At 37.8% G+C, this 23,960-nt stretch overlaps 1 protein-coding gene across 1 annotated transcript in view; it reads left to right on the top strand.

Moving 5' to 3' along the window:
• Nucleotides 1–18,479: 18,479 nt before the first annotated feature.
• Nucleotides 18,480–23,960, top strand: part of TLK1 (tousled like kinase 1) — a 130,214-nt gene continuing 124,733 nt past the window's right edge. The window contains exon 1 of the mRNA XM_063089928.1: nucleotides 18,480–18,748. Within this exon, the coding sequence (XP_062945998.1) occupies nucleotides 18,610–18,748 (139 nt within the window). The 5' untranslated portion in view covers nucleotides 18,480–18,609. The remainder of the gene's footprint in view (nucleotides 18,749–23,960) is intronic.

Raw genomic sequence — 23,960 nt, 5'->3', positions numbered from 1 at the left:
AGCTTGGAGAAAGAATGGAAAATATTCTAGGTAGAAGCAGCAACATATCCAAAGACACAAAGGATTGGAAGTGTGGTGCACTCTGTGAGCCTCAAGTTCTTTGATGTCTGGAGCAGATGGGATCTGTTAGGCAGGGTCAGGAGATGACACTGGTGAGATAGGCAGCATCATTTGTCATACCACTTTTATGTGCTATACCATGGAATTTGGACTGTGTATTAAAGACGAAGGATGGCCATGAAGTGTTTAAATCTGATGATACTTGCATTTTTAAATCTTTCTATCAAAAAAGTAGAAAATGAACTGGAGGAGGGTAAAACCAGAGACAGAGTTAAAATGTTAAGAGTTAAAATGTTAAGTTAAAATGTTAAGTTAAAATGTTAAGTTCAAAGATGGGAGAAATGATGAGGTCCTAAATAAAGAGGTAGAATGAGGATTAAATGGAAAGGAAGGATTCAAGACATTATAAAAAACATTATAAACTAACAATAATTAAAATGTGATTATGGATCAGGAAAAGACATCCATTTTGATGAATGAATCAGAATAGAGAGTTTAGAAACCAGCATGCGTGGGGGGGGGTTATAGAGTAAAGATGGCATTCTAATTTAGTAGAAAATGGATGGAGTATTTAATAAAAGGCTTTGGTTAGAAGGGATATTAGTTTTCTGATTAATGAATTACCAAAAACCTGGTGGCTTAAACAATATAAGTTTATTATTTTATAGTTCTGTAGACTAGAAATCTGACATGGATCTCACTGGGCTAAAATCAAGGTCTTAGCAGGACTTCATTCTTTTTTGGATTCTGTAAATCAGAATCTATTTTCCTGCCTTTTCCAGCTACTAGAAGCCACCATAATCCCTGGGCTCTTGGCTCCTCTTCCATCTCCAAAGCCTGCAACATTCTGTTTCTCTAACCATTTTTCTGTAGTCACATCTCCCTCTGACCACAGCCAGGACAGTGTCTCCACTTTTAAGGACTTGTGTGATTAGGTTGGACCCATCCAGATAATTCAGAATAATCTCTTCATCTCAAATTCTATAACCTTAACCACTTCTAGAAAATTCCTTATGCCATGTAAGATAGTATATCCACAGATCTGAGATTTAGGGCATGAACATCTCTGCGGGGTCATTACTCTTCCTACTATAGGTGAAAAACGTTAATTTAGATCCCTACCTCACATCACAAACAAGGAATAGACTACTGATGGATTAAAGATCTAAACATAAAAACTACAAGACTATCAAATTATGAGGGAAAAAAATGTAGGAGGATATCTTTAAATAAGGAAGACATTCCTGGACAGGATGAGAAATCCAGTGGTCAAAAATGAAACTATTGTAAACAAAACTATTGACAGACTTGGCCCAATATTTAAATTATTTAAGGCATCTGTGTAATGAAAGGCATCACAAAAAAGTTATAAAGTAAACAGACAATCATCAGACTAGGAGAAGATATTTACAACATATATAACAGACAAAAATAATATCCATAGCATTTAAAGAGTATCTGCAACTCAATTAGGAAAAAAACCCCAACCAGATAGAAAAATGGGCAAAGGATAAACTAGATTATTTAGAAAAGAAGAAATGAAAGTGACCAATAAACACTGAGGGGGGGAAAGCTAAACTTTAGTTATCAGGAAATATTATTTAGGAGTTTCTACATATTAGGTAAATCTTTCAAGAAAAGCAAGGGAATGATGAAATGTATTTGGGATAATGGTTCCTTTGAGAGGTGGAGTGGAGAGGGACATACTGGGAGCTTTAACATTATTGACAAGTATTCTACTTCTCAATCTGAGTGGTAAGTTTCATAGATACTCACTTTCATTTTTAAATGTCATTAACTTACATACACATTACACTTACTCTATTTTAAGTATCCAATGTGTCATAATTTTTAAAATAGAAAAGCAGGTTTTTTGACTTTTTATTTCAAAACAACTTATTTGAAACAAGTTCATACTTACAGAAAAGTTGCAAGACTTGTACAAAGAACTTCCATATGGGCTTGGTCCAGAGACCATATTTCAAGTTTTGTCAATTGTCCCGGTAATACTCTTTATAGCAAAAGGATCCATTCCAGATTTATGTGTTGTGCCCAGTTGTCACATCTCTCTAGTCTCCTTCACCCTGAAATAGTTCTTCAGTCTTTTCTTGACTTCCATGACCTTGACATTCTTGAAGACTAAAGATAATAATTTTATAGAATGTCTCTCAATTTAGTCTTGTCTGAACTTTCCTTTTGACTAGCCCTGGATCATACTAGAACATTATAGAGGTGAAGCTGAGTTCTTCTTATTGCATTCCAATGAGTGTAGCCCATGATGTCATTTTGTCCCATTCCTAGTGGTATTAATTTGATCAGTTGATTAAAATAACATCTGCCAAATTTCTTGACTAAAAAATTACTCTTCCATTCCTTTGTAATTAATAAGCATTTTGGGAAAAGTACATTGAGACCATGTAAAATTCTGTTCCCACTTCCACTTTTATCCACTTGTATTAGCATCCATTAATGCTTCCTCTGGATTTTTATTATGCTAATTGCCAAAAAGTGATTTTCTAATTTCATCATTCCTTCTACATTTATTAGTGCAGACAGCATGATTTCCCTATAGCCCTATTTCCAGAGGTATTCATTACTAGCATTCATTTTTGATAGTGTGGTGGGTTTTTCTAAAGGTGTTCGGGTAAGAGAGTAATAAGCCAGTGGTTGGATTGATCCAGAGTGGGTTCAGAGAATGACCTTTCAAAGGAGTAAGGAAGTTAATTGTCTTGGCAAGAGTGTGGTTGAAGGAATGGGTTATGGGGTCTTGCTGGTTAAGGAAGGAAGTAAAGCCAAGGTGGCTGACAAATTAGGAGATGGAGAGAGATGAGGACCTAGAACCTTGATGATGCTTATGTTGTGAAAGGTCAGCTCTGGAGAAGTGAAAAGACATTAGCACACTTGGGTTTAAGTGCTGGCTCGGTTTACTTTGGATTTCTCAGATGCTCACAAATGCTTAAGAATCTTTAGATTTATACCTCAGTGCTTAAGCACATGGAATGATTCATACGAATTGAAGTCAAAAAACAAATTAACACTGCCTTCACTTTTGAGTCTGACAATTTTGGGATCTTGGTGATGTTAGGACTTTTATAACCACCAACTTTGAAGTTTTGTTTCAAGGTCATAAAAGAAACACCATATTTTGTTTCAGCTATTTCCTTCAATGAGACATTAATCCTTCCAGATTCTGTTGAAAGATTAGAACAAATGGCAAATCTTTGTTGTTTTTGTTCATAATCCAAACAGAATCTTTCTTGTGCTCAAGGTTTCTTATAGAATGAATCTGCTCTAAATTAACTCCTCAACCATCATTATTAGAATTATTCATATTTGGAAGCCCCAAATCCTGAACTTTTTAACATTTCCATCAAGCCTAGAGTTTTATAGCTCATGAGAATCATCTTCTTCAACTTTGAACTTTATGTTAAAGGAAAAAAATACTTCCTGCTACCATTGTTACTATGCACATATAGTCCTTCTAACATGTCAAGTGACTCATTTGCAGAATTTACATGACTGAAAATTTAGTCTCAGATCTTTGTCTAAATAACAGTCATCTTTAAGCCAACACAGAAAAACTTTCTGTGGTACTAAAGTTTGGTAGCTTCAGTACAAACCTTCAGATAGAGCAGGTGCAAGCTACCTCAGAATCCTGGAAAGAGTCATTCAGAAGTAAAGCACTGAAAATGTACTGAATTATCCAATGCAATGAAAATATATAAAATGTAATAATCTTTTGTGTAAAAAGCCTAATACTTGAAGTAGTTAAAACATTTTTGCAATCTTGTTTCAGACAGTTCCTCCTCTGTTTCCAGGAATCATAGGAGAAAACAATTGGTTTCCTTAGTTTGCTCACTCCCATGTTGCTAATTTGTGATTTCAACTATTCATACTTGAGGCAAAAAATACCAATAGGGATAAAACAACCGATGATAGGCTATGGCTTTCTTTCCCATCAGCTCAGCGACTTAATTTCTATGACAAACACTACCTGATACACTAGAAGGCAAATGTCTTCTCTTGCTCTTTAGTGGCTCCTTTAAATATTTCTTATTTGCGAATAATGAAATTGATGTATAGAGCAAATACTACCTGCTTGACTGTCAAACCCTAAACTACTTCCTTTTCCTCTTCTCCTTCTCTCATAAAAGAAATGGAAGGAGCTAGCTGTGTAAACGCCAGACTCACAGCAATAAAGAGCCTACCCATGTTTCAAAGCCTCTGAAAGACGTCTCGAGGACAAATAGGGGGCAGTGGGAGAATCCACACCTTCTCTAACCTTTTTTCCCTCTTAGCCAAGATTCCAACTCACATCTGTCTGATTCTCTTAACCGCTAGATTATGAAAAATTAGGTCTTTGAAATAAAAATGAGAAAGAAAAGAAATGGCATCATATATATTCATTTGGTTTGGGAATAAAAAGGTGCACTGTAATTTAGAATAAAAGGCAGGGATGACTCATTACAACTATGAAGGTTATTAAGGAAACAGATAAATCGGTCATACCACTCCAACTGTGCTTGTCATCACAGTAGCATTGCCAATTTCCCTATACAGTTGGTAATTGCTGTTCCATATCTTCTTGCATGGAACGTAAGACCCATTCTGGTATAACAATAAATATTAGAATAGTCTTTAAACCTATCATTAGATGAAGCTATAAAAAGTGGTAACTAGAGCATGAGCAAGCTACCTCAGGACCCAGGAGTCATTCAAAATTACAGCACTGAAAATGCACTGAATTATCCAATGCAATAAAAAGCATATATGAAATTTAATAATCATCAGTGTAAAAGGCCGTAATACTTGAAAATTAAGACTGTTTTGATAATGTTAAGTGAAATTGATACCCCAAGCCGGGAAAGTGGTACAAAGCCTAAACTCATACTTATATTTCTTTAGTTTCATAAGCCTATAAATGTTTAACAAAAAGAACAAAAGCAGTATACATTACAGCTGCTTTGTTTGACTCTATTTAGGCAAGTAAGATCTCAAGCTTCTCTGTAGTTTTTTTTATAAAGCTGACTGATTCTCAATCCCTTTCAACTAATGCTTTGCTTGATATGTCTTGCCTACTTTGATCATCAGGCTTGGAGTGATCTCCCCACTGTTATTTTTGCTGCTCTCTAATCCAGGTTACTACTGTTAGTGGGTATGTCTTCACCCAAGCCTGTTTGTCTTATTCTGAGTCATGAGGAGGAAAGATGGTCAGGAAGAAAAGGTGAGAAGCCAAAGAGCACACTTCCCTTCAGCTCCTGTTGTATTTGAAAGCTCCATGACATTCCATCCAGAAATCCAGAAACTTATGTGTGGAAACTGAAATAAATAAAAGGCATATGCAGAGCAGTTGAGAGCATGGTCTAGATTCAGTTCTGTTTTTTTCCCTTAATACCTCTGTGACCTTGGACAAGCTCCCTAATCTCTCTAAGCCTCAGTTTTCTCCCTTATAAAGTGAGGTTAACAATAGTACCTATCTCATAGAGTATATTATTGGGATGAAGTTAGATAATGCATGTGAATACTCTATGTGGTACCTGGCATATGGTAAGCTTTAAAAAAGGCTAGCAAATAAAACATTTGTGCTATTAATATAAAAATTTCTGTTTGAATAAATGCACTATACTCTTGGTACGAGATGGTTCCATACCCTTATCAGGCCTTATTTAGCAATGACCTGGACCCCACAAATTGCTGTACTTGCATCACTTTGTTAGTTGAGAAGAGGCAGGTTCTGGACAAAATGGTAAAGTGTATCTTTGATGACCAATTCTGTTTCAAATTTGGTTTCTTTTTCCAGTGACTACCCCCAGCCCTCCCCCACACACCTAGGGTTCTGTATGTCAAGGGCTCCCACAGCAGTGTTTGAGGAACAACTGGGGGCTTTCTGCAGCAGTGAAAATCTCCTTTTTCAATGGTGCATTTCCTTGTCACATAAGATAACCAGGATGTAATATTTTTGGCCCAAGTGTGTTAACATCTATTCGATTTACTTATATGTTTATTCAGTGCCCCAGCCCTTTATGTTATTTACTGAGTGCCTACTACCACATTTCACTGAATCTAAAATACATTGATTATAACATGTGCCTTTATTTTATATTACACAAAGAAATAAACACTGCCAATTTAACTATGTCATGCCGTTAATTGTAAGAAGCATCTTGATTTCAGATATGTTAATAGGTGAAAATAGGTATTGCTTTAAGTGCTGGGAAACCAGATGTGAACAAATAAAAGTCTGGCCTCATGGAGCTTACTTTCTAGTGTGAAAAATACAGAACATAACAACAAAAAAAGAATACATATGCATAGTATAATTTCAGGTAGTCATGAGAGTTCTATTGAAAAATAGAGGAAGGTGGGAGAGAATTGTACTATACAGAAAGTGGTTAAGGGAGGCTTCTTTGAGGATGGTCATTTGTGTACAGACCTGAATGAAGGGAGAGAACAAGTCATGTTTAGGTCTGGTGGGAGAGCTTTGTAAGCACCCTGGAAAAGTAAGTGCAAAGGCCCTGAGGTGGCAGTATGCTTGCTCTGTTTGAGGAATAACTTTAAGAAGGCCAATGTAGTGAAGCAGAATGAACAAGACAGAGAGAGGACAGAGGGGAGGCTGAAGATCTAGACAGAGGCCGGGTCTTTGTGGACCCTGAGTTTGGTTTTTCTTTCAAGTATGAAGAAAGCTACAGAAGGGTTTTAAGTAAGGGAATGATGCAATCAAATATATATTTGTTGAAGATCTCTCTGGCTAATATATGGGAAATGGAGGGCAGGGTATAGGGAGATCAACTATGAGGTTATTGCTTTAGCTCAATAAGAGGTGATGGTGGCCTAGACAAGGGGGTAGCCATGGAGAAGAGAAGGAATGTTAAAATTTGGAATATACTTTTAACATAGAGCATATCAGGACTTAATTATGTGGCTGTGGGAAGTGAGGAATGTGTGGAATCAAAGAAAATTTCTGTACTAGCCAGATGCCAAAAAAACAAAGAGACAATTCCTAGGGTTTTGGTTTGAGCAGCTACTACATGATGGGGCCATTTACAGAGATGGGAAAACTGTGGAAAGAGCAGGACTGGGGGCAAAAATCAAGAGTTCAGTTTTGGATATATTAGTTATTAGATGGCCCAAGAGAAGCTGTTTGAGAAGCAGGTGGATATTTGAGGTTGAAGCCCAGAAAGAGTTCAGGAATAGAGATGTACATCTGCATAGAGACCATATTTAAACCCACCCAGTGTGATCCTCAACCCTGGTCCCACATGAGACTCACCTAGGATGGTTTAAAACCTCTGATATCCTGATTCTGCCCCCCAGAGATCCTAATACAAAAGGGGCTTGGATTTGGTATTGCTTTTAAAAGCTTCTCAGATGATTCTAATGTGCAGTTAAGATTGAGAACCAGGGTCAAAGGGAATGAGGTCACTGATTGCAGGAAAAGAAAAGAAGAAAATCAAGGACTAAGTCTTGGTGGGCTCTAATATTTAGTGACTCAGAGAGGAGGAGGCAGGCCCAGCAACTGGACTGATCAAAAGTGGTCATCAAGGTAGGAAGAAAACCAGGATAGTGTCCCAGAGGTCAAATAAAGACAGAAGTTCAAGGAGGAAAGGGTAATCATCTGAATCAAACACTGCTAGGAGGACTAGTTAGACAAGGACTGAGAGTTAACTGTTAATTAGGCATGATGACGTGTGTTACAAATAGGGTGAGAGACAACAAATGCTCCTGTAGTCTTTCTTCATTGTGTGTGTGTGTGTGTGTGTGTGTGTGTATTAAGCATATTGGGAATCATAAGGCATTTCATAAATCAAAAATAACTTCAAATGCTAAAGGTAATACTGAAAATTGCATTCTAAATCTCCTTCTTTTTTTGAGATGGTGAATCTAAAGAATAAGTAGCCACAGAAAATTTGGGCAATTGAGAAAAGGAAAAAAATATTACACATAATTCTATTGCGCTAACACAAACACCATTATTTAGTCACTGATTGGCTTTCGTTTGGTGACTTCTTACTCTGCAGCAGGCTCTGTGCTGGGGATATAGAAATGAATATGACAAAAGTCTCTGCCCTCAAGGAACTCAGGGCCTAGTGGGGGAGATAGACACAAAAAAATTATAAAACAAAGAGATAAGTGATTAAGGTTATAGTCAACATATGGTGGGAGCAGAGAAGATAAAGAACTTAATATTGCATGTTAAATGACATTATGAAGAGCACCTTGGCAAACTGGAAAATTGCTCATATTTCACTGTTGGTGGTAGAAACAAGATGGAAGATTTGGTGTACTCCATGATTACAATCACGTAAAATGTGAAACCTGAAGATTTCCCAGTCAAGGAAAGGCTTGAACTGAGTCTTGAATGATGGGGCAGACAAATACGGTCAGAAAAAAGTGGGGGAAGGAAGGAAACTCCAAACTGGAAGAAGGCAAGGGAAGTGAAACACAGTGTATAACATGTTTAGCCACTGTAATAACTTTGGTACAACTGGAGTGTTGGATCCCCGTGAGGGAGTAACCAGATGTAAAACTGGAAAGACAAGCAAGTGATAAGAAGATAAAAAAAAAAAAAAAGAATAATCACATAGTGCCCGAGAGTTTGGACTTTATCCAGTTATTTATGAATAGCCATGGAAGAATTTTAAAGTGGAAAAGCATGCTTAGATTTGGTATTACAAACATAACCATGGCAGCTGAACTGAAGGGATGTGAAAATGAAGACAGGAAGACTCATTAAAAAGCTTTTGCAATAATCTTGGAGGAAATTAATGAAAGCTTGAACTAAGGCAATAGAAGAAGGAAGGAAGGAAGATGGATGGATGGGAGGATGGGTGAATGGATGGATGGACAGATGGAAGCAGGGTGAATGGGAGGAGATGAATTCAAAGGGCTTTAGGAGACAGTGTGGACTTAGGGATTGGTAAGAGATGGGGGTATGGGAAATAAGGAGCAGGAAAAACAAGAACGACTCCCAGATCTCTGGTTTGGGTAATTGGGTCCTTATTCTGGTTCTTATTCCTGGCCTTGTTTCTGCCCAAGATAATGGGTATAAGAGGAAGAAATTTGGGGGACCCACAGAACATCCAGGGGAAGATGCATAGTGACCAGTTTGATATCCTTGAGCTCAGGAGAAGGATGTGGGGCAAAGAATTATGTATGTGATTCTTGGAGTCATAAGAGTGGATGAGATTGGGCAGGAAAGTTGTATATGTATCATCTATGTGTTTTCCTTTCTAGTCATTTGTCATTTTATTCTGACTTACATATTACTTAGCTAAAATAATTCTGTATATACAATTTTCTTTTTCCTTTTACACCTTATATTATACTAAAAGCCTTCGTTATGTTGCACCAGAGTTTTTAAAACGGTCATAACTGTGGCTGAGTAAAACTATACTAAAAGCATATGATACGATTATAGTTGACTTTAGCTCTGTGATAAACATTTTTATTCAGTTTTTTCTCCATGTTCTGGATGTTTTTCTTAGGAAAGTGTATTAGTCTGTTGCTGCTGCTTATAACAGAATACTAGAACTGGGTAATTTTTAAAAAAACATAATTTACTTTTTACAGTTCTGGAAGCTGAGAAGTCCAAGGTTGAGAGGGCCTTCTTCTTGGGGGGGACTCTCTACAGAGTCCCAAGGTGATTCAGGGTATCATATGGCAAGGGCTGAGCAAAGAGTGAGCTAATGTGATTCTTCCTCTTTTTATAAAGCTTCTAGTGCCACTCCCATGATAACCCCTTTATCCATTAACACATTAATCCATGAATAAATTAATCCATTCATGAAGGCATAGCCTCTTAAAGACCCCACCTTTCAAATATTGTATTGGGGATTAAACTCCAACAAAAGCTTGGGGTGACGTTCAAACCATAGCAGAAAGATAGCACCGAACATTTTTTCTTCTCCTAGTCCCTATTAATCCTCCTTTTTGTTGGTCTTCATTAATTTAACCTGGGGTAGTAAACCCAGTTATTTGAAAAAATACAGCTTTTTCTTTTTTTTTCATAAAGTAATTGCTATTCCTTTAAAACATTTGGAAAAACTGGGAAGTACAAAGGCCAGCAACAAAAATCTGCCATTGTTTTATGACACCACTCTTTATATTTTGGTATATTTCCTTTCAATCTTTTTATTATACAGATTTTATATGATTGAGACTATTGTATATACAGTTTTTATATGCTGCTTTATTCACGGAAATGCTGTTGTAAGGAAACCAGTTGCTTTTGGCTATGATAAAATCTTCACAAATATTTTAACGACCTTATCATATTCTATAGGGTAGATGAGCCATAATTTATTATCATATCCTTATTACTGTACATTTAGGTTATTTTCAGTTTTTTGTTACCATAAATAGCATTGAATAGAATTACCTTTGTATAAAAAGAGAAAAAGCACATTTGCTTTCTAAGTTAAGATTGTTTCCTTCAGATAGATTCCCAGAATGAAATTAGTAGGTCAAAAAGAATACATTTTTAGAAAGAACTCGATCCATATTGCTAAATTACTTCCAAAAGAAATCCCATCATTATAAATAAAGTCTCAATATATGTATATTGTTAACTAGTTTTATTAGCATTTTAGATTTAACTGCATCAAGTCATCTCCTATTATTAGTTTATATTAACTTATATCTATAGTTGAAGTCTGTTTTAGACATCTCCACCAACTTTTTCCAACTCTTTTTTCCAAGTCATGAGTTCTTTTTATGATTCAGTGATTTATGATTTTGTGATTCATAAAACGATGTCAAATCCATGGGAGAATCTTCCTGATATGTTTTTTTGTTGATTGCCAATACAACTAATGTTTCCTTTGACTTAATTAGAAGATTTCTTTCCTGTATTTTGAGTAGTGGGTGACTTAGTTTCACCAAGGAAAATTACATTTTGTTACTGGTGTCCCTGCCCTCTCCCAACCCATTCCATCTTTGGTCCATAGACAAAGGAGTAGCCTATGGTAAATTAAAAGATGCAGTTCCAGAAGAGATTTGAAAGTGTGTTGAGGCTGCTAAATAAGGAATAAAAGAGAAAATAAAAGCAAAGAATGAATTAGGAGATCAAGAATATATGAAACTTAAAATATAATTAAAAATGGAGTCTTAAGTTGGTGTATGGAGTAGGTCCAGACTCTGAAGGATAAGTTGAGAAATGTTGAATCTTGAAAAGGAAATATTGTATTCAGTGTGATCATCTCAGATGAAAAAAAGAAAAAGAAAAGTAAATACTATATTAATTTAAATCACTATGATGTACTTGAAGGCCAGTTGAAATTGCTCCTCATTTAGGAAGACTCAAACATGATCTCTTCTCCTTCTAAATTCTCCCGTTCATTTATCTATAGTTCACTTCTGACATGGGTAATTTTTGATTTTGGATAGTGGTCATTTGTCTATTTTTCCTCTAAGAGTCATTTGCCTTACTATTCTTTCCTCATCACCTCTAAGCTCCATTTCTGACTTACTGCTGCACTTCTACAGCACCTGGTAAATTGCTTTAGCCAGAGTAGGTGCTCAACAAGTATTTCTTGAAACGAATGTTTATTGGTCCATGACTTTTCAAAACTGATGGATATACAGGTTATAAGCCATTCCCAAACAGCTTTCTTTACTGCTCATGTTCCATTGTCTATAACTAGTAGCACTGAAAGGGGGCTGGGAAGTACAGTTTTCCCATGTGCCTGGGAAGGAGAGGAAAACTGGGTACACAATACAGGTGGTTCCACCACACTCCGATAATTAACTATTCTATTTTCTAAATACCCAATAGTTTAATAGATACATATTTACTTGAGGACTTACGGTGGAGGTTTTAAGAATTTCATTGTATGTTTATTGATTTTAAGACATTGTTTTCTTCTCTTTCCCATAAAAACTACCATTCACTTCCCTTCATATTAAAAACATTTTTCTTTTTGTTATTACTCCTTTTCATTTTCTCATTAAACAACTATAACAGCAAATTAATTTTCTCTTAAGAGAGGGTGTGTGTGGAAATACTTGGAATAACAATGCCAGGTGATATTTTCGAAAAATATTTTTTCTCTTTAAGTACAGTCTGATGAATTTTTACAAACTGAACACACACTTCTAACTAGCACCTGGATCAAGGAACAAACTACCACTTGCAGCTCAGAAGCTCCCCTCTCACTTCATGGTGTCATTTTGACTCCTTTTTGGAAGTGGAGGAAGAAATTCTCATCAAAATTTGACACTCCTGTATTGTTTCAAAGTTTCTAAATATGTATGAGGTTATAAATGTCTCTTCTTATTTTTGCCATGTGTCTAATTAGGAAAACTTTGGCATTTATTTTTTATTTGCTGGGAAAGCATTAAATAATATTCAAAGTCTTTAAACTGTGGAGTTAGAAAGATATCATCAAAAATCAAGAGTGTTTGATATTATTTTTATGAAAAGAAATACCAATTTCTTTGATTAAAAAAATCATGCTGCAGAAAGAAAGTTCAGGGTAAGATTTTGGGGGTTTTTGTTTTTCCCTCTAATGTGATGAATTTATATTTTGGTTTAATCAGTAAAATTTAGGAAAAGTGAAGTGTGACACTAGAATACATTGGTTTTAAATGTTTCAGAAATTACTTTTAAAAGAAGCCTGCTTTGTTAAGAGGTACACTGTTGATTTAAAATCTGCTATATGAGCACTGTTTGCTTGTTGTACTTTGTTTTTGTAAACATTTCATAATACTCATGTCCTTGGAGGACAGCTTCTAGTGCGCTTTGGGAGAGAGAATATTATTGTTATGAAGTTGGTTACCATTTTTAACCTCACTTGAAATGAATCTGTTTTGAGGATCTAGTAATTCCAGTTTTTATGTATGGACCAAGGCTTTTTTTTTTTTTTCTTCCCAGATGGGTTAACAATCCTGAGGGGAACCATTTCCATCACTAGAGAAAGCAGAGGAAGTGTAACCTAGCCTATTATTCACAATACACTGGAACTATCTCTTCAAGGATCTGGAAACCAAACCCATCAAGTAGTGGCTTTGTGAATTGTACAGTGCAGGTAGAACAAACTCAATGAAATGACAGTTCTTCATAATCCAGTGTAATGAAGTCATTTGTCTAAGAATCTAATCAAAAAGACTATTGAGGTGGCATGTTGAAATGGTAGCAGGCATCATAAGAGCTCTGATCTGTGTGCATACGTGTGTGATAAGGCTGTGCTCTAACCAACCGAGCTAACTGGCCAGCTCCATGTGTGCATACTTGTGGACAAAGAAGAAAATCAAAATCTGGGACTGAGTCCAGGTGGAGGAGGCCATATTGGCCTCTCAGTTTAATCCAAAGAAGGTAGAAGGCCTAGCATTCCTCATTTTGTTAACATTTGTAATGTTATATTTCATACATGTACAAGTATATCTAATATATACATGTAGTTTAAAGAAAAAAATAAGAGAAACATACGTATGTACTCCCACTCAACAAGTAGTGCTTTTAGCAATGCCTTTGAAGCCCCTGTGGGTCCCCTATGGTCATATCTGCCCTTTTCCCTGAGAGAGCTAACTACTCTGATTTTGGCTTCTCATCCCCATTTTTTTTTTTTTCTATTTTAACCACATATGTTTCTAAAAATATATTATTTCATTTTTAATGTATTTGTATATTTTATAAATGGAATCAAACTCACTTTATCCTTTTGTAAATTGCTCTTTTTAATCAGCATTATGTTTGTGAGCATTTGAGTTGTTGTGTAGTATCCTACTGTGTGAATATACATAACTAGATTATTAATCTATTCTCTCGTTGAGGGATATTTGGGTGTTCCAGTTTGGGGCTACTATAAACAATAGTGCTGTGGACATTCTTGTTCTTATCTCCTGGTGCACATGAACAACAATTCCTCTAGGATATATTCTTTGGAATGGAATTGCCAGGTCATAGTATCTTCAACATTATTAGGTACTACTTCATGAACTATTTTTGCTTAGTTCAAAAGGGCTAGAATTGCCAGTTTTAGCAAATTAAAATACTGGATGCTCAGTTAAATTTGAATTTCAAATAAATAACGAACAGTTTTTTAGTACAAGTATGACCCATGCAAAATTTATATTTTATCTGGCAACCCTAACAAGGTTAGTGAACCACAAACATCAGCCAGTACAGGATGATCGTGAGGTGGTAGTGGAGGATTTGGCTCTTTCTTCCTCAGCTAGGTGGCCCGCCCAGATGTTTAAGAGCAGGTTAGCTCAGGGGGCTCAAGTGCTTCCTAACCAGCTGTGTGGGTTATTGATTGGCTCAACAAATATATATTTAGTTCAAAGTGTATGCCAGGCAGATGCTAGATTTCGGGAATACAACTGTAAACGTGACAGACAGGGTTCCTTGCCATCCCTAGGCTCTGATGGGGGGAGGAAGCTCTGATTTGTAGCTTTTGCTAATTTTGGAGGTGCAAATACTCTCACTATGACTGATTTCAAGCTACAATCATGATATCACTGAACACTGAATTGGGAAGTGATATTCACGATCGGTTGTCAGGGCAGTATGAACCAGCTCAGAAAGGACACATCCAGTCTCTGGGCTCATTTTTTGTTAGTTTGGGGCTTAGGTGGCTTAGATGACATCATTTCCTAAAATTTAGAAGGAATCAAATGTTAAGAGGTATAAAATGCATTTATACCTATAATATTAGATGCTTTGTAAATATTTTTGATATGGTATATAAATAGAAGAGAGTTTAATAAACACAGTTGTAAATTATTATCATCCAATAGATCGGGGCTCAGATCTCCCCCGTTTGCCTGTGACATTCCATCAGAACCCTGAAGACCTCTCTTGCATTGCTCCTTCACCTGTATCCTAGCTCATCCATCTTCATCATTCATTCATTCATTCAGCAAACATCCACAGAGCCTTTGGTCTGTGCCAGGCACTGTACTAGGGGCTTTAGTCCCTGTCCTCATGGAGCACTCAATCCACAGAACATTCTCTCCAGTCTCTTCCTGATTCTTTCTAGGCAGGTTTACCGCTTTCTCCTTTTACTTGTTCAGTTCACTCCTGTGTTTTCAAGCTGACTCTCCCTCTGGGACTATTTCCCCAAGGAAGATTGCCAAAAAATCCCTTCTAATGATCTTTTCTTGCTCTTGAGATTTCTCCTTTTTCACAGAGTAGCAGGTGTTCCTTTCTGTCTGAATCTGGACTCCTGACTTTTCTGTATCTTTTCCTATCGTGCTATTACTCTAGCCATTCCAACTATCTATCAAACATTTTTTGGATGCCTATGTACTAGCAAATGTGCAAGGTGTGGGCAGCTTCTACTTACCATTGAAAAGTTTTCATTTATTTGACATAATTATTTTATAAAATTATATATTTGCACAATTTGTGTCCAGAGGCCCTTTTTATACTTAAATTACTTAAAAAGTATTTATTGAACTTTTTCTCAATGTGAAAAGAAATGTTTGATTCATTGTACATAATTTGGAAAAGCACAAAGGAAGAAATAATAATGTAACCTCACAACCCAAGGCTAGTCATTAACTTTTTGGGGTGTATACTTGTAGTCATTTTTTATGCACACTTACAAACAAATTAGAATCATACCCACTTTTTCTCTTATTATAGTGTGAAAATGTTATCATCTTCTTTGGTATTCTTTGAAGACATGATTTGAAGTGATGTCATGACATTCCATTTTCAGGCTAAGCCATAGTTTGTTTAATTAGCTCCCTATTGCAGGTAGAGGCCTCTTTATAAGTCAGTTGGTGATACCTTTATCATAAGCTACAAGAAGGCAGGAATTGAACATTTAATTGTCCTTCTCAGGCAGCACTCACACACACAAAAAATCTCTAAGGTAACTTTAGTATGTATTTAGTTACCATGTAAAATAAAAAGAGCCAGTCCGCACAAAATTGTTATAAAGGTAACCTGAAGCTCTGGAGAAGGTTGGAAGATAACCTACCATCATCAAACCTCTTTGGTTGGGCTTTGTTTACCATTCTTGGGAGGAATTGAGCTCTGTATAAAGTCTTGGGACTGGTAGGAGTTATAGAGATGTCCCCGTGATTCTAACATCTTTTTTCATAGATGAGAAAATTGAATCAACGGTTGTTACCTGCTGACACTAATACCCAGGTCTCTTAGCTTCCTTCCTGTCATATGCTGTTTTCACCACAATCTGCTGAGTAAGTTTACTCTTAAAAATACAGGAAGAGTATACATTTATCTACATGTCATTACAGAAACTCTGTTTCCCCTTACAATGCACGTACTTTGGTGTCAAAATCTAATGGTAAGGTCCTTGTTATGTATCTAAGAGAACGGAAAGCACATACCCACACAGATTTGTACATGACTGTTCATAGCAGCATTATTCATAATATCCAAAGTGGAAACAGTGCAAATGTCCTTCAGCAGTTGAATGGATAAACTAAGTGTGGCACATTCATATAATGGAATACTACTGAGCAATAAAAAGAAATCAGCTATTGATAAACAACGTGCATGAATCTCAAAATAATTATATTCAGTGAAAAAAGGCAGACAAAAGGGTACAAATTGTATGCTTCCATTTATTAAAATTTTTAGAAAATGGGAAATAGTCTGTAGTGACAGCAGGCAGATCTGTGGTTACCTGGGAGGGGGAGTGGAGTGGAGGAGGAACCACAAAGGGGTAGAGGAAACTTTGGAGGATATTACATCGATATTCGCCACCTTGTTTGTAGAAGTGGTTTCAGGGCTGCACATGCTTGAAAACTTTTCAAGTTGTATACTTTAAATATGTGCAGTTTATTATATGTCAATAACACCTCAATAAAGTTGTTTAATTCGTGATATTCCCTTCTTAAGTTTGGAAAACAGAACATGACTAAAAACTCACTGAAGAATCTGAAGCAGAAGAAAACTAAAATTACTTCTGGAGATAACTGACAACCAAGGTTCCATACGAGTATGAGTTTATCTGAACAAAACATTACTATGAGAAATGCAAAGTCATAAAAATAAAAAATAGAAATGACATTTTTGTCCCGTTGGTAATCATGCCATTTCCTCATGTCTGTACAGTTGCTCTATATCATAATCTTATTAGTGTTCTATTCAATTTGGTTTTTTAAAGAGAGTAATAACTTTGTCATACTTTTTCTGAACTATTAGACTGCTCTTTTACGTACAAGATAGCCCTGTTGTGTGTGTACGTGTGTGGGTGTGTAAAAAGCTACACTGTATCTATAACTTTTAGCAAATGCTGTAATTTGTTTTGGGATTTTGTAGTCAGGACTCAGCGGCGGCACTAGAAACAAGTTGGAACTTTTTGGAAACCATACCCTCTTCAAGATGAACGCTGTATAGTTTTCCTAAATATGTGAATTCTGTAATCAAATTTTTCTATTTAGATTTTCCACTTACTGTTTTAAAACGAAGAACTGCTATGCCGCACATATAGTCTACAAAACCGCTAGTAATTTTCAATTCCTTTATTAAGATTCTTTCTTTTTTAGAAAACATTAGATATAAATTTTTCTCAACACCCCGCCCCCCCCTTATTTTCTTTTATTCGGTAATTACTCCCATTGTGCAGACGAGAAGGCACACACAGGTTTTCTTCCATAGTGCAGAGGAGCAAGAGAGAAGCAACTCTCAACTTTTCAGTTCCATTTTGAGAAACGATCACACCAAACTCCTGAGAATCGACAGCCGAGCGAGAGCAGCAGCATTGCTCCCCAGGCTGGGTGTCGGTCGGGAGTCAGGCGCGCTTCCGCGGGAGAAAAGGAGAGTCAGGTGGCAGCGGCGCGGGAGCCGAGCGGCACCTCGGGGACTCGTGCGGGGCGCGCCTCCCTCCGGCCGGCTCGGGGAAGCCGCCCCCACGCACGCGTGGCCGCCCACCACGGGCTCCCGCGCTGCGCCGCGATCCGCGGGTGCGCCAGGGGAGCCCTGGCGCCCGCTTCTCCTCTCTCGCGCGCTCGCTCTTTCCCCACCCCCCGCCCCTGGCAGGTCCCTCCCCCATGCCTGCTCCCGCTCCCGCGGCCGCCGCTGCCGCCGCTACCGGAGGCGCAGGAGCCTCGCGATAGTGTTTGCACAGGCGGCGCGTGACGCCGCCGCTGCCTGTAACTGATGCAGAGGTTACCCCGCCGCCTCAGCCGCCACCCACAGCCCGCTGCCGCTGCCGCCGCCGCCACCCGGGCGACGCCGGGGGCCGACGCACTGCAGAGGTGTCGGCAGGTTCCGCCCGCGGAAGTGTCGGCCGGCGCAGCCCGTGCTCCGCCCGCGCTCAGACCCCGGTCCCAGCGGGCGCCCCCTCGACGCCTCTGCCGCCGCGCTCCTTCCCTCCGCCTCTTCTCCTGCGCGCCCGCCCGTTCCCTCGCTTCTCCCCCTTTCCTTCCTCCCCGTCCCTCTGCTTCCCTCACCTCTCCCCTCCCCACCTCCCCTCTTCTCGGTTTCCTCCCCCATCCCCTTGACTCTCCCCTCCCTGCCCTCACTCTCTCGCTCGCCCTCAGCGCGGCCCCCGCCATGACGGAGGCGGGTGCCGGTGCCGTTGCCGCCGCTGCCGTCGCAGGGGGGGAGTCGGGTTCCCAGAAAGTAGCTTGATGAGTGTCCAAAGTAGCAGTGGAAGTTTGGAGGGGCCGCCATCTTGGTCCCAGCTCTCCACGTCTCCAACCCCGGGCTCGGCGGCGGCAGCCAGGTCCCTGCTGAATCACACGCCGCCATCCGGGAGGCCCAGGGAAGGTAAGCGCCGCTGCTCCCGCGCCCTCTCGCGGGCCTCCCCTCCTGCGCCGCGGCCCCCGTGTTCCCCGGGTCTCCTCCGTTCGACCCCGGGGTGGGGGATGGTGGCGAGGTGGACGCGAGGCCGCCCGGCCCCGGGGAGGTAGTGCGCTGGCTGTAGGTGGTGGTTCGCGGGTGGCGAAGGAGACTAACGAAGGGGTGCGCGCTGGTGGGGACGGGGCGAGGCGCGCAGACTCGCCTGGGGTTCCTAGGAGGCAGTCTTGCGAGGGTGGGAAGCCTCCCCCCGACGCGAGCCCCTTTCTGCTCCATTTGCTAGTAAACTCGGTACTCTTAACCTCCTGGCCTCCGGTCTCTGGTGGGTTTTCCCTTCCGTTGAAGCATTCATCCTCGAGCCCCCTCCCCTTGCACCGCGCACTCCTCCCATAGAGGCGGTCCCCACTCTGCGAGCTTTGCTGCCCGGGATCTGGAGGATGCCCCTCGCTTGCCGGGTCTCTGAGCTTTGGGGGAGAGACGCTGAAATTATCTAGGCAGACTTTGATCCCCTGCTTGGTCCCCTAGAGCAGTTTAAACGACAGACTGACTCGTGGGCAGGTTTCTTAAACCACCCCTCCAGATGGTTGCAACTTTCCCTCCTTCGCCATCGACTCCTGCGTGTTTGTGCCTTATCTCCTGTACTGCAAGTAGGCTACTGTTCTTCTCTGACAGAGTCGTGGGTTTTGTGGGAAATATCTGCGTAAAGGTTACTGTAGACACGCACCAGATCGGTTGCAATTGTTTTCTTAAGTTTTCGGGCTTCTTGCTTGCAAGTGTGCTGCCACCAGATGTAGCAGTTACACAGCTAGTAAAGCACCGGAGTGCTTTTGACTAAAATTTCAACTTGGTGGTGTTTAACTTTACGTATACGACATAAAATGAAATTTGGGAGAACAGGCGTTTATGGGGGAAGAATAAATGTGCATGGATTCTCTTTTTAACGCTCTTTTGTCTGGAAAACACTTAGGGTATTCATCAGCAATTGATAAATAGGTTTTTCACTCCCAGTTGTCTCACACAAGGAGATTGTAGGCTTGTTTTCAGAAAAACAAAAACCAGAAAAAGTCTGGAAGTCCAACAGTCTGGTGAATGTTTTAAAGGAATCAAGAGCTTTGATTTATGTAGGAACTGGTGGGATTAATTTATTTTTAAAATACCTGTCGATATTTAGTATTCAGAGCCTTGACAATTGTTAATCAAGTGTTTTGTGCCCTAAATCCTTTGATTCAGGCATGGCATTCTTTGTCATTTTGTTCCTGTGAGCATGTGTGAAAGTGACAATAGGCTCAAAGATTGGCATGAATATGCTCTAGAAAATTCACGGAAAGGTTTGATTTATGGCAACCATTATACATGCGGAATACGTTGACAGACATTTTCCGCTTTCATCTCATCACCCCAATACCGAGTTTTCATTATTAGAAGGTAAAAGTTTATTTACTGAATGACTCATTTAGTACATCTGATGATCTTTCTTTTTTGCACTTGAAAATTTGTAAACGAATGTTACAAAATGTACCTTGTAAATAGAGCAGTTGGTGCTTTTAGCCTGCTTTTACTATTGTCTGTATTTTAAGATGCTTAATGACGGTGTTCTGAATTGAGAAAGACCGTTTTTATTTTTTAAGGCTATTTACCTTTTTATGATTCATTCGTTAATTTCTTAAATGTTTATTGAGCTATTGCTATGTGCCAGCCCTGTACTAGATACTGAAGACATAGTGTTGAATAACTGTTCATCCGTTGACATGTATTGTCAGTACTGGGAATTTGTGAGCCGCAAAATCTAGATTGTGAGTTTCTGAGATTATTTCAACCCCAGTTAAAAAACTCGTCTGTGCTATTCTCCATTTTTCCTGATTTTTGAAAATATTGAGGGACTGGAATAATGTAGCTTAAACTTTCACCTAATCAGAATTTCCCCCTGCAGTTTAAATTTTAATATATTTGTATGTAACCTAAAGTAGTGTGTCTCTGTTAACTCCTGAAATAATAGGACATGCTTTTGTGAAAGTTATACTTCACACCAAGCACCTGTATGGCCACAGTGAAATATTTCTTTTCGACCAACCAGTGTGTAAGTTAAAACTATGTTAATCTTCTCCAGGGTTTTATATTCATTTTGAAGCTTGGTGCTGTATACTGAGATTTTACTAATACTAACAGGAATTGCATTTATGAAGCACCCAGCTATCAAGAGAGAAACGTTTTCTATTGAGTAGAATTCTAGTTTTTATTTCTTTAACAAGTGTTTAGCACCTTTTACAGCTATACATGTCAATATGTTGTGTAAATAAACTGAAGTTTGAGAGAGCTTTTGACTTCTAGTGGCTGCTAGTAAGAACCATTAATATTAATGGAACTTGAATGTGTTGAATGTATGTTTCAAGGAGAGAACAAACTTTGTTTCTTGAAAAATTGAGCCAACTTAATTTAACTGATAGTAATAGAAAAATTTAAACTTCAGAGAAGTACACATTATGTGTACATAAATAAATATTATATATGTGATGAACTTTTAAACAAAGTTAGCTTTGAAACGGCTTATTTTTAAAGATATGCCATAAATATCTGTACGGTTACTTCAGCTTATTTTGAAGTTCTGATATATTTGAAACCAAAAATCTAAGATTATAATCTGATTATTTTTAATGCTCTATATTTTGGTTTTCTTCTTCCCTTTCTTATCCTATTCCCATAATCATATTTATATAGTTTTATTTGATTACAAATAAAATACAGCTTTAAATAATATAATTTAAGAATCTATTAGAATTTAGAAATTTATATGATAAATAATGTGTAGACTACTTTCTTTCCTCTCTTGGTACTAAAGCTTTTCATTTATCAATCTTGAAGTTCTCTTAGTGGTGCTTAGCAATGTAGCTCTAGATTTTCTGTTGGATCTTTTAAACCTGTAATCTCCGTCCCATTTTGTCTTCTCTAATCTTGTGAGTAAGGGGGCGGGGAGTTAAGAAATTAAGTAAGTTTTCAAATAAAGGTCAGTTTTGCTTTGCTGAAGTCTAGGAACCTAGTGTCATATTGGCTAGATAAGCAGATTTTTTTTTTTTTTTTTTTGCATATCTGTACATGGGTACTTTTGAATGGGTTATTGCTAAGAATCTAATGATTTGTTATACAAAATACTAGCATTTTCTTTTCTGTTCTATTCTGCCAGTTATGAATAATTTGCTTTACTTTTTTGTAAATAGTGAAAGCTGTTGGATCAAAAAGATGATATCACAGTACAGTAAACTGTTGCTCTCTTTTCATATTTAAAGATTATGTTCCCTAGATAGAAGAATTAAAATATTTGATTCCAAATGATTGAGTACTTATAGAGAGAAGTTAAAAATGAAGATGTACCCAGATGGCTGTACAGGCCTTTAATTTCATAAAACCACTAGGTAGAGGAGGTCAAGGTTGTATGTTTAAGGATTCTAGCTTTTGAATAGATATGTGGTAGGTGCCTCCTTTACACAGGCACATTTACATATCAGAGGAGAGAGAGAAAAGAGAGAAACCAGGGTAGTTAGACATCTGGAAATCTGCTCATGAGAAATAGTCTTTTTTGGTTTCAGGGCCCCTTTACTGTCTTAAAACTTATTGAGGACCCCAAAGGCATTTTTTTATATGGCTCATGTCTATTAATATTTGCTATATTAGAAATTAAGTGACAATTTCAAAAATACTTATTTAAAAATAACAGTAATCCGATTACATGTTAACAAAAACTTGTTTTTATGAAGAATAAATATATTGTTTTATTGTTTTTGTTTGTTCTAAAACAAAAAACTTGGTGAAGCTAGTGGCATTTTTTAGTATTTTTGTAAATCACTTTAATTTCTGACTTACTAGAAGTCAGCTGGATTTTGCTTCTGTTTTCAGTCTGTTGTGATATGCTTCTGTATCTCCCCTCCATTGTGATATGTTTTGATTATGTGAAGAGAATCCAGCTTCACATAGATAAGTAGTTGAAAAAGGAATAAATATTTAATAGCCTTTTCAGTGAGCATTCTTTGATATTACACCAAAATTCGACAAGTGTCAGTTTTTTTAAAAAAGGTTATTTGCAATGTGGAAGTACATTGTACTCCACAAGTGTCTTCAGGACGCACAGGAAGTCTGTGGACCATGCATTTAATCTAAAGAAGAGAGTAAAGGGTGGGAGACGTGATTGCTGTCTTTAGATATTTCAAAAACATAAGTAGAAGACAGAATATTCTCTCTTTTTTCAAAAACATAAGTAGGAGAGAGAACATTCTCCTGTTTTAGAAGGCAGGCCAGCAGGTTAAAGTTAGGAAGACCTAGATAGAGTTCAGTATAATTTTTTGACAAGAATGTAAGAACTGTGTAGCAACTAGACTTGTCCAACAATGGAAAGAAGTATTTAGCTGTAAGAATTTAAGACTGCCTACAGGAACATTTTTTGGGGGAAGTAGAGATAAATTCTGTAGATTCTTATATTGGGTGCTATTGGATTAAGTGACTTAAGGTTCCATCCAATTTAAAAATGTAAACATTGTGATGCTTTAGCAATTCCTAAATGTAGTTAAACTGTACTTATGTATCCATTAACGTGTTTGAATATTCTCTCAAATCAGTAGTATGAAGCTATTGTTGGCTTTATTACTATTTTGCATTTTTATTGTGCTTTTCCTCTGAGGATTTTCCTGTATTTTTTGGAGTTAACACAATTAGTCTTCCTGAAATCTTGCTAAATTCCCTCTGAGATATAATAAGCTTTGAAGACATTTTAGGGAACCAAATGCTGTTTATAATACACTTTAGTAGATTTGTAATATACTTGAGCACAGAATTTTAGAATACTGTAGGGGTCTGGTTTTCAATTTTGAAAGGGAAACTATAAACATTATATAGTCTATCTGTAATTGTTTATATGCTTTCAGAAGTAATATAGTTAAACTATTCTAATGTTTCTAAAGCTAGAGAGTCTGAAAAGGGGAAACATAAAGGAAACGTGTTTAAATTGATCTCTCTTGAATTTAAAAATGCATATTAAATATAACCAGGACATAAAAATGAAGAATTTTCTTGTTTTACACAGAGAATTGTACATGTAATATTTATTATTAATTGTAATAATTCATATTTTAATTTTATATGGAACATAATCTCTCTGTGTTTTGGATTTTTAGGTGGTGGGGAGTTAAGCATAAAT

Source organism: Cynocephalus volans, chromosome 1 (assembly GCF_027409185.1).
Source record: "Cynocephalus volans isolate mCynVol1 chromosome 1, mCynVol1.pri, whole genome shotgun sequence".
Lineage (NCBI taxonomy): Eukaryota > Metazoa > Chordata > Mammalia > Dermoptera > Cynocephalidae > Cynocephalus > Cynocephalus volans.
The sequence above is the reverse complement of the archived record's forward strand: the minus strand, read 5'-3'. Positions and strand labels throughout refer to the sequence as shown.